Source organism: Atta colombica, unplaced genomic scaffold (assembly GCF_001594045.1).
Source record: "Atta colombica isolate Treedump-2 unplaced genomic scaffold, Acol1.0 scaffold78, whole genome shotgun sequence".
Classification (NCBI taxonomy): Eukaryota; Metazoa; Arthropoda; class Insecta; order Hymenoptera; family Formicidae; genus Atta; species Atta colombica.
The window spans coordinates 905283-915912 of NW_017259570.1; the positions used below are offsets into that span (position 1 = coordinate 905283).

Sequence of the window (10630 nt, forward strand, 5' to 3'; positions counted from 1 at the left end):
TGCTTTTTTTCATATATTTGATATTTCTATTTTCTATTTTTATTCTTTAAATTTTGTATAGGCATGTAGTTTTACCAAAAGAAATGGTGAAGCTGGTGCCAAGAACTCATTTGCTGTCCGAGCAAGAATGGAGAGCTATTGGAATCCAACAAAGTCAAGGATGGGTGCACTATATGATTCATGATCCCGGTACATACTCAGTTTGATCTTAACATTTCCCGCAGAACACAAACAGTAATGTATTACATCAATATTATAATTTTCAACTCAACAATATAAACTAATATAACACATGTTAACACATGTACATAACAGTTATATTATTGAGTACGAAATTATAACATTAATATAACATTTATGTTAGTTTGATTTCTCTGCATATTGTGTCTTTTGAAGATTTCTAATCAAATGAATTATTTCAGAACCACATATTTTGCTATTCAAGAGGAAAATAACGACGCCTCTAGAACTGAGAGGGAAAGAAAATTAAACACAGCGAAGTTATATCGTTTTGTAAATAACAATTTAGATCATGTTCATATTTATAGTGGAACATATTTACGATCGTATCTCATCACTTCCTGTTTTTCTCTCTCGGTCTCGCTAGCGAAATCGATACGCCATGTAACATCAAATTTGCTTTCTGAAAGCTTGATTGAAAAAGTCGCAAACTAATCTTTAATAAAAACAAAGCGACGAATTTTCAAGAAAATTCCACAAAATAGTATGTCCATGGTCGTTTTATCTTTAATTACTTCGCGTTGTCATTCATTAAAAAATGTCAAGCAAGTATGCTGTATATATGTTTATAAAATATATTAGTTTTTAATTCCAGTTTAGCTTTTGTACTTTTCTTTTTGCATTGGAACTCGAGAATAAGAGATACATCGCAATATATTAACTTTGAAACAAAATGAAATGTTCTAGTTTTTTGTTTCCAAAGACTGTAATTCCGAAGCGAAGTAATTCATAAGAATGATGTGATTACAGTGCCTTTCAATAGGAATTTGTAGAATTCATTCACTTGCGTTATACTAGATTAGTACATTAAAGGCTACTATACATGAAATTAGCTAAGTTAAATAAAAGCATATGTGAATATTATAAAACAGTAGAATGTCATTAATAATATACTTAATAATGTCACGTTATTTATATACTATACTATATTATTATGTATTATTTCATTGTAAAGTTGATTATTTATTTAATGCCTGTATTAAGATGCTTTATATAAAGCAGCCTTTAATGTGAACTAATCAAGTGTAATACAAGTGATCGAATCATCATCATTAGTACTTTTAATTAAATTAAGACGCTTATAGATCATTCTCTTTTTAAGTTTGACACTTAATGCAGAAGTATTAATTTATACAAGGGAAGTGTAGATACATTTTAAGTTTATATAATTTGTTCATTCTGATTTTAACACCTTGACTTTGGCATAGGAAGTTATTTTCATCACAATTTTTGTGCTTTCTAATTTCGAGTAAATCTATGTGCCGTATATAATTGCCTTAAAAGCTATATAACTGGCTACATTAATTTCATATTTAATATCATCAAGCTTTCCCACATTTGTACTTCATGTTAGCATCCGAGCGATTTTGGTTTGTCTTTTTTTTGTAAGAAAAGAAAAAGAAAAGTGTATTATTGTGTTAAATAAATGTTTGCATTTATGAGAAATGTTATAGTTTTTTACATCACTTATTAATTATAAATACCATTTATACACATATCTATAACTCGACGAATGACAACAACTTTCCAAGCGTTAGAAAAATTTAACACCTTGATTATCATCAAATGAGATAATCTCTGCCTTTCTTGCAGCTTCTAATGTCTTCAGTGACCTGATTAGCACTTCTGTATCCAGACCATGAAATTCTAAAATAAGCAATATGATTATTAATAGTTATTTCTAATAATACCAATAAATAAAGCAAAAACAAATTGTACAATATACCTTGTTCACTTGTCTCCTCCCCTTGTGTCAGTTCGAAGAATGTACACACAGAACCAGTGAAGCTATTCTCCTGTGCCCAATTATATATTATATCACCCCATTCTTCTAAAGTGTGCCAATAAACCAACCATCTCTGCTTGGTCTTATCTAGAGGAGACGCATTTCCTGATTTTCCTAATTCTTCCAATATTACTAGTACAGCTTCGGATGGTAATTTTCCTGTTATTGTGTTATTAAGGAGCTTTCAATAGCAAAGTAACTATTTTAATTAATATACATTAGGAAATTATAATAATAATCCAGTGAATCATCTAATAATAACATAACTGTCAGTTAATTTTTCATTCAACAATACAACTATTATATGTTATATTAATTATATTATTAAATAGGAAATTGTAACAAGTATATTATAGTTGGTGTTTACTAGGAAATTTTTTGTAATAAGTGACTAATAAATAATGTCAATAAATGAATTGCTGAAAACAGTAATACATGACAGGGATGAATATTACATTAAGTATAACATACGACAAAATTGGTAGAATAATTGTCATTCGATGTGACAAATAAGGATACTGTTTATGCTAGCATTATTAAATAGAGGATTTGTGTGAATCTCGCGCACATCTACGACTGCCTGTTTTGTGATACGATAGTATTCTAGCACCAGGCTCTTCCAGGCCGCTATTTGTTTAGCTCTAGTATCTGCATGAGGTTGAAGCCTACAATGAAGGCGAAGTCATGTGGCAAAAATTCGAATACTTTTCAAATGTTGTATTATCAGATTCATAAATATGTGTATAATTTTTGTGTATAATTTATATTCCTAACCTGTGACATACAAGCTCCTATCAAACGACATTTTACGAGTAACATCTATTGAATTTCGTTAATCTTTAGCACATATATGCCATTATCAGTAATATTAATAATTTCATTGACATACACATTTCTCGCGATAATACTCACGTAAAAAACGGCGGGAAACTATATTGCCAGGGCCATTCGATCTCTGCCATTGTTTGGTTATCAACTGTCGCAGACAGCTGTCAGACGCGTGATATCAGAGATCTGATAATTAGAAATGTCGAGAAAGAAAAAAATGACTTTCATTTAAAAAACTCATTAAAAAAAATTTGATATATTTATTACAAACGACAAAAATCTTGTCTTTATTACAAAATTCGTGGGAAATAGCAATCGTTGTTGTGTTATATTTTATATTACTACCTTCACTTATATCCTGCTATATTTATAATCCATTAAAAACTTGATAATACAGTGCAATTGACTCGTAATATATAGTAAAAATAGTGAAAATGATCCCTTTTAAATTATAAATATGGAGACATTCTGAAGGTTCTGAATGTTAAGATGTTGAACTATTATATATATTCATATAAATGAATTAATTTCAGAAATGATAATTGCGTGCCGATATGGTTGTCGGACTTTCAACGCAATCAATCTGAAATATTAATAATCCTCCCAAAATAATTAATATAGTAATAATAATATTCATTCTTTACACCCAAAAATCTCTAATATTAACTATTATAATTATTATTTATTACCGAAAGACAGTAATTAATTACTTAAATGAATATTATGATGAATAATGTTTTTAAAATCTTAAAATACAGTTAATTACTGCCTTTTAGTAGTATTGGCCAGTTTTTGTTAGGTTTCTATAAGGTATGTCAGTGGAATTCAATTCAATAAGAATCCTTTACTTGACATTTTCTTCAATGTAATTTTTAATTTGCATTGGTCGCATATTATGCACAGAGTTGGGAAGTAATGCGTTACTTTTTAAAATAAGTAATTAGTAATGGTAACGAGTTATTTTTAATAAAACGTAACTGTAACAGTAACACATTATTTTTTTTTAAGATAAACATTCCTACCTCTGATTATGCATATCAGTTACGAACAAAGACTCCTGCAGACAATTAAATAATGATTCTGATAAAACACTTGCTCAGGCCCAATGACTCTGAATGGTCTTAAACTAGCAAATGGATTCTTCCCACTATAGAGATAATTTACTTTTCTATCCAGGATAGTGTTTATTCTATCTATCTCTTCCTCTAATTCTTTTTGCATATAACATGTTAAGATTAATGGATAATTTTGTTTCGCTAGCATTTGTATGGATGGTGTCCATGTATCTCTATTAGAGACATGTTCATGAATACCCGCATTAAATCCCACAACCAAGTCTGGTTTTATGAATAATGGGTTGCGTAAATAATCTTCATATAACACATCGTAAAATTCCAATGAAATTTTCTTCTTTTGCAACATACAATTATCACAAATGTGTAATAGATCGGATTTATATTTTAATTCTGGCCCAATCATTATAATTACCAATGATATTATAGCTTTTATTAAATGCAGCAGGATTTCCCACGTCATCAAGGTAGTTTCTTCAACATAACTTGCAGCTATAACATGAATGACTAGATCTTTGCGTTGTGGTACATAGTCCAATATTTGCATGGCATAGAACAACGTCAAGGGACGTGTGAGATATTGTGAATGCCTGGCTGCTAAGATATTGTATGACATTTCCGACTCAGTCTGAATATTTCCATAAGCATTTATAAAGTCATTCATGTTCCGAAATGTATCAGTATCAAAAACGTACTGCAAGTAATACATGTCCAAAGTGTTGTTTTCTCCATTTATAAATAATAAATTTAAACGAAGACATAATTCCAGAGAAACGCAAGAGTCTTTGTGTTTAATGCTATCTTTGTGATCTTTACAGAAGCTGACAGATGCACAGCTCTGGCAATTCTCCAACAACTGACCATCCTGTTCATGGCAGACTGTACATTCCCTTGGAAACTGGAACATTTCTTTTTCATACATTTCTAGAGGACGTCCCAGCTTGAATGATATAAGCAAGATTAAGTTCAGTTTCTGGTCGTTCCACTCCTCTGAAGTTCCGTGGTTTTCCATTTTGAAGTCTCGCAGTATGTCCTGTATGGCTTTACACAAAGATTTATGCTGCGACCAATGCTGCTTCTGATGCTGTCGATTACAATAGACAATCATTCTGCAGCCACCACATTTCTTCAAACAGACGCCATCGCCAAATTGTTTGCAAACGTGACACATGGTCGCATAAAAGAACGTATTATAATTAGCAATTATTTTATTTTTGGTTTCTAATTCCATAATTATCAGTCTTATATCATGTACAGGCTTTTATTTTATGCAAAATAATTTTTTTCCGTTTTGAATTCTTGCCTCCAGACAGAGACAATTCAGCCTGTTCTTCTTCGAAATTTAATAGCCCTGATCCTCATTGATGAAGTAAACTTGGCCAGTGCTACGCACAGTTAAAGCCGGCAACGCTTTCCCAAAAATAGTATGATGCAATACTCGAAACGAAACACGTTCTCACTCCATTTCTCAAGACTTAATTCAGCCTGTTTCTGATAATGTTTATAAAGTACTGTAATACATTGATTTAAAAAAAGGTAAATATTACACACAGTTTGAAATTTGCTTGAAGTTGGTTAGAATGTTGTTTTGCAAAGGCTATACATTGATGCGCATGCGTTTTGTTTCCCGCGCTTTTATAATTCTCTGAATTGATGCGTTTTGAAATGTTCTGACGGTGAAAATCTGTACTTCATCAGTTTATTCGCGTTGCTTGCACTTTTGGCACTTAACATCTTCATTCTCTTTCTCTCTCTCTCTCTCTCTTTTCAACGCTGAATATATTTTATCCTTTTTTAAGTGCAAAAATTTTTGAGAATTTCAAGCAACACAAACAACCTCATAGCATCTTCATAGGTCTGTTCGCGTTGCTTGAAATCCCTAAAAATGTTTGCATTTTTAAAATGAAATAAATATATATTCAAGCGTGAAAAGAGAGAATAAGTGAATGTGCTGAGTGCAAAAAGTGCAAAGCCGAACAGACTATCACTATATAAACACTACAATTATCGACACTTTAATTATCATCTATTATCGTATATTAGTACTAAGAGTTAAAGAAATATAATTAAATTTAAACTGCTACTAAAATTCTTTAAAAAATTCCATAGACTTTAGTTTATTTTAATTCTGTATTTAGAATCTATATATTATTTATTTTTATAAAAAACATACATTCTGTACAACACAGAATTTACAAAATTTCCAGCATCACAGGAGATTGGAGTGTTATAAGATATGCACAAATATATATACACACAACTCCACGATATAAAAACTTTGTATTACATCCTAGTAATATTCCTTGCGATATACATTCATATGTACATACGCACACACACATATATATATGTATATATAAGTATACATACATATATGTAGTTTAATTGAATTAATATAATTAATACGTTATATATAACGATATTTATTCTTTTTTTAAAATACTATTCTCTGTCTAGGAAGAGTTCTGAACTGTAATTAAAATGAAAACATGCCACAAGACCAGTCAACAATTAGATTTGAAAGTCAAGATAGCATAAAATTTGCCTTTTTGTGCAGGACTAGTTCTTATTATTTATCGAAATACACTGCAAATCATAGCACAAAAATTTGGCGTTTTATAATTTCACTCTTTATCATAGATAAATTTTGCTTTATAATATACACATCGTATAATTACGCGATCTATGCAAACTGGCAGGTGCATAAAATTATCAGTCACAATTATATCCAATCGTTGCATTTTTTAGGCTTTAAAAAATCGTACAACACGGACAACATATTGTTTGCATATCGGACATTCAGACATTTGTTTGCCACAATTTATGCAACAAGCCATATGACCGCATTCCAAAATAACACACTCAATCGGCGCATCCCAGCAGATTTTACACAATTCTTCCTGGCTGAGTTGTTCCACATCTGTAATTTTAATAATTTATTTTATAGTAAATGACAGAACATAATAAAATACATTAAATAATACCAAAACAAGAATATAAATAAACGTTCGAAATTTGTAATGCAAAACAATTCAAAAATCAGCGATCAATGAACGAATAATATAGAGTGTTTTGTTAATATATTAATATAAATTTAACCTGTCAATATAATTATCAATATATAAATTATAATATAAACGTTTCGGTTTCACACAGAGTCTTCTTTTATACCTATAAATATAATCTCTTTGCTGTTTAAAGAATAATCGACATTATATTTAATATGAATATAAATATTATCCATCCAATATGTTACGATATAATATATTTTACCTTTTCTAGACTGATTATATTCCTGCCATAATCTGGTTACTTTGTTCAGTAAATCCGGTCTCTCTATGCAGCCTTTATAATCTACGCGATTTGTACTCAACAAATTTTTTAATTGTTTAATACTTAGATACTCTAATTCTGATGCTTCTTTTATATCTGATAATTGCACCTTATCTGACCACTGCAAATAGAAATAAAATACAATATAAATACTATACAAGTATTTTATAAATGTTATTTACAAGCAAATACACCGTAGGAATCTCTGTGACCATATCCGATTTTTTTTCATTCGACGTTTCGGGAACTTCCTCCTGCTCGATGATTACAGGCTGTGATGCAGTACTGGGCCCAGTTGGACTGCTATCATTCCCAAATATTTCTTCTATTAAAAGGTCAGTATTTTTCGTTGGTCTCTCCTCAGGTGATTCGCTATCACTGCTAAGTGGAACACTAATAACCGGGCTACTATGACTACTTTCACTTGCTTCCTCTGCCATTTCAATGTCCTCGTTTCTTACAGGTTCCGTTGATGCTTCCACGTCCGCCGCATTCGTACCAGGTTCATTATTTGCAGTACTAACATTTGGCATATTTTCCATTCTATTTAAAGGAGGATCAACTCTGGAACTAAATAGTCATATTACTTAAAAAAATATTTTTAAAAGAGGAATATATAATTTGTATAAATTTTATATTAAAATAAAATAAAATAAAGTAAAAAGAGTTTATATTAGGCAAAAAATTTGGCTCTCAAAAAATTCAAGTGTTAAGCCTAATTATACACAATTGAAATGTAATAGGAAATAACAGATTTTATCCTATTAGAAATTATTATAATTTTGATGTAATTGGTAGGTTGAAAGCTGTTATTCTCTGTTCCTACTATCTGTTCTTTTCATTAAGTCTAAACTACCAGTAATTATATACACTACAATGTAAAACGTACTGTTGTTCTTCAGCAACATTTTGCGTCCTGAAGCTACTGTGGTCAGAAGTCAAGCTCGAATCAGTTCCGTTAGCAAAAAGCATTAGTAAATGCACCAAGTCTTCTTTCTCTGAAATTCAAGTATATGTTTCTTGTTAAAAAAAAATTCTTCAAGTTCTTATGAAATTGATATTAAGAAGGTATTATTACAGATAGAGGCATGTTGGCAGGCAGCATTATACATATTAATGCACGTACCGACACAACCCTTAACAGAAACTTTTTTTGCCACAAGATACTGACGCAAGTCCCTAGAGCGTATCTGTCTGATTTGATTTCTGATGAGTGGTCTTATTGACAATAGACCGCAGCTATCGCAGGTGAACACCTTGTCGAATCGTTTAATTACACATTCGGAACAGAAATACCTTAGGCAGTCCACACATTGTTTCTAAAAATTATACAAGGAATATAAATATATGTCAAATATTAAACCAGAATTTCGTAATCAAGAATTATGATAAAGTTCGATCAAATATCAGGCAAATAAATTCCTGGAACCAGATTACTGTGGAGTCCTTAATAAAAAAAATTTCTAGATTACCTAACAGAAGAAGGTCAAATGTTAATTGCTAAATAATTTAGTACGCAGTGAATCTGTGTCATCACTTGGTTCTACGGTGACATTTGCATGACAATTTGAAGGCTCGAATTCATTGTCCGGACAAACATGACTTGTCAAGGTTTGTCGAATTGTCGGATCGCCCTTGGAACCGGTCGTTCAGTGAGGAAGAAGGGCCAGGTGTTCCCGATGAGGGTATCCACTCACTTTTCTCTTAAACAGGTTGAACTTTGCATTGCAGGCCTCGCAAGCCATCTCGGGTCGCCCGTTATCGCCCGTTCGTTTCCTGAAACGTTCTCGTTTTGCGCGCCGTGAGATATCACTGTGTTGAGAGACCGAATGGGAATGACAGGTACTGTACGTTGTATTCTGCATGAAAATCTGGAGCAGCGTAACGTTAACGCCGACGATCGTGATGTAAGAAGGATGAGCTGGACGAGCGTAATCCTTTCAGATCGATAGTATGATGTTGTTATCGGTTCAGTACGATATAAGTTCGTATAAGTCCGAATCAGTCCGAATTACTCCGATTACTTCGAAGTCCGAATAGTCCGACCAGTCCGACTACAAAGGGAAAAAAAACAAAGGTGCCCAATCGGTATGGCAGGAAATGCATTTCTATCTTATCTACATATGACAATAAAGATGCTTTTTCAACGTTCGACGTTTATTTTTGGCTCCGAAATAAGGCTAGTATTCATAGTCAGATCTTATATTCATGACCGTCTTAAATATAGTCTTAAGAAGTGAACCAAACGAACCAATCAAAGGGCCATATTAATATCTTAAGACATTACTTATCTTGAAATAAGAACGGATTATGAACATCGGTCTAGATCAATAAAAAATCAAAATAACTTTGATTCTTAATGTCAATAAATAATTAAATTTTCTAACAAAAATTATCATTTTGATGTCAAATAAAGTCATTTTAACTTTCTTTTGGCTTGATGTATTCCTTGAGGAATTTAAAGTAATAAGTGAGAATATAAATACAAGCACGAGAGTCTCTCCGGTTACCTGGATGGCATTGTGTGATGTAAACGGAAAGTGAACAAAATAGGCTCGACACTTAACGTGTTAATTTAGTCACTTCACAGAACTTAACAAGTCTTATAGATATGATGCAGGTAGTTCTAACACTTCTAACAATGTTCCGCTTATTGTCAACTGCTCACAAGATATTCATAAGGTATCTCTTAGGATCATCTTGTGGTTTATTCTATTATTATACTCATAAACTCTATTGTAATAGTCCTACCCTGTAGGTAGTCCGATATGGATTATTTACAGTTTTATCGACTGAAAACATCCATAATAAATATCCTGTTAGATTTTTATTAGGATTATTATACAATATTATACAATATTTTTGTATGGAAGAGAGAATCATTGAAATGTGTGAAAAGCAGAGAAAGAAAATACATTTCCTAGAAAATACATTTTATTGTAATTATTATTTATATTTTACATTCGCTCGCGCGAGACAACATTTTATAAATAGTTTATTTATACACTTGGCAATGAAGCAGTTTGTACCGGTATTAATATTAAGATACACATCACTATATTTATATTATGGCAGCAAAGTATCGCGTTCCGGAATTCTTGATTATTCGGTACGTGCTGTAATAGTGCCTCATTAGCTATATATACATTACATAGGACATTATTCCCAAAAGTGTCTGCATACCTGATGTAAATCAAAATCTCACAAAGAAACTTAGAATCTTAGAATTTCGAGATTATATTAACCAAGATTATAATTAAGACTTATGTGTGAAAGAAAATAAATTAGATTCATTTCTAACGATAGAGTACTCTAACAAAAATTCATTTATATGTACATATTGCTTGAATTATATAATATATTTATATAA

General features: G+C 31.3%; 4 protein-coding genes across 6 annotated transcripts in view; 1 reads left to right on the top strand and 3 right to left on the bottom strand.

Moving 5' to 3' along the window:
* The window catches only part of LOC108692639 (cyclin-dependent kinases regulatory subunit), a 2106-nt gene extending 1394 nt beyond the window's left edge, over positions 1-712 (top strand). Inside the window, exons 2-3 of the mRNA XM_018200985.1 lie at positions 62-189; positions 423-712. Of these exons, the coding sequence (XP_018056474.1) occupies positions 62-189; positions 423-490 (196 nt within the window). The 3' untranslated portion in view covers positions 491-712. The remainder of the gene's footprint in view (positions 1-61; positions 190-422) is intronic.
* Positions 713-1404: 692 nt separating this feature from the next.
* LOC108692638 (vacuolar protein-sorting-associated protein 25) lies at positions 1405-3058 on the bottom strand. Its single transcript, XM_018200984.1, has 4 exons — positions 2939-3058; positions 2546-2691; positions 1967-2185; positions 1405-1887 (listed from the first exon to the last, which is right to left on the bottom strand). The coding sequence occupies exons 1-4, from the start codon at positions 2986-2988 to the stop codon at positions 1775-1777; spliced, it is 528 nt and encodes a 175-aa protein (XP_018056473.1). The 5' UTR covers positions 2989-3058; the 3' UTR covers positions 1405-1774.
* Positions 3059-3895: 837 nt separating this feature from the next.
* On the bottom strand, positions 3896-5150 carry LOC108692621 (putative protein MSS51 homolog, mitochondrial). Its single transcript, XM_018200959.1, has one exon. The coding sequence runs from the start codon at positions 5096-5098 to the stop codon at positions 3896-3898; it is 1203 nt and encodes a 400-aa protein (XP_018056448.1). The 5' UTR covers positions 5099-5150.
* Positions 5151-6380: 1230 nt separating this feature from the next.
* LOC108692610 (E3 ubiquitin-protein ligase RNF34) lies at positions 6381-9845 on the bottom strand. 3 transcript variants are annotated; one of them, XM_018200944.1, is made up of 7 exons: positions 9771-9845; positions 8958-9314; positions 8387-8579; positions 8150-8258; positions 7473-7830; positions 7201-7381; positions 6381-6847 (listed from the first exon to the last, which is right to left on the bottom strand). In XM_018200944.1, the coding sequence occupies exons 2-7, from the start codon at positions 9123-9125 to the stop codon at positions 6672-6674; spliced, it is 1185 nt and encodes a 394-aa protein (XP_018056433.1). In that variant the 5' UTR covers positions 9126-9314; positions 9771-9845; the 3' UTR covers positions 6381-6671. The 3 variants fall into 3 exon arrangements, with proteins under 3 accessions (XP_018056433.1, XP_018056432.1, XP_018056431.1); XM_018200943.1 differs by having other exon boundaries at positions 7455-7830; XM_018200942.1 differs by having other exon boundaries at positions 7443-7830.
* Positions 9846-10630: the final 785 nt, after the last annotated feature.

Excerpts from the sequence above, each read along its gene's own strand:
- LOC108692638 (XM_018200984.1), bottom strand. The coding sequence starts at position 2,988 with ATGGCAGAGATCGAATGGCCCTGGCAATATAGTTTCCCGCCGTTTTTT. Across the intron at positions 2,186-2,545 it reads TAATAATGCTAGCATAAACA|GAAAATTACCATCCGAAGCT; the intron begins GTATCCTTATTT and ends ACACAATAACAG. Across the intron at positions 1,888-1,966 it reads GGAGGAGACAAGTGAACAAG|AATTTCATGGTCTGGATACA; the intron begins GTATATTGTACA and ends TGCTTATTTTAG.
- LOC108692621 (XM_018200959.1), bottom strand. The coding sequence starts at position 5,098 with ATGTGTCACGTTTGCAAACAATTTGGCGATGGCGTCTGTTTGAAGAAA.
- LOC108692610 (XM_018200942.1), bottom strand. The coding sequence starts at position 9,125 with ATGCAGAATACAACGTACAGTACCTGTCATTCCCATTCGGTCTCTCAA. Across the intron at positions 8,259-8,386 it reads TTCTGTTAAGGGTTGTGTCG|AGAAAGAAGACTTGGTGCAT; the intron begins GTACGTGCATTA and ends CTTGAATTTCAG. Across the intron at positions 7,382-7,442 it reads TTCCTACGGTGTATTTGCTT|TGGTCAGATAAGGTGCAATT; the intron begins GTAAATAACATT and ends TTCTATTTGCAG.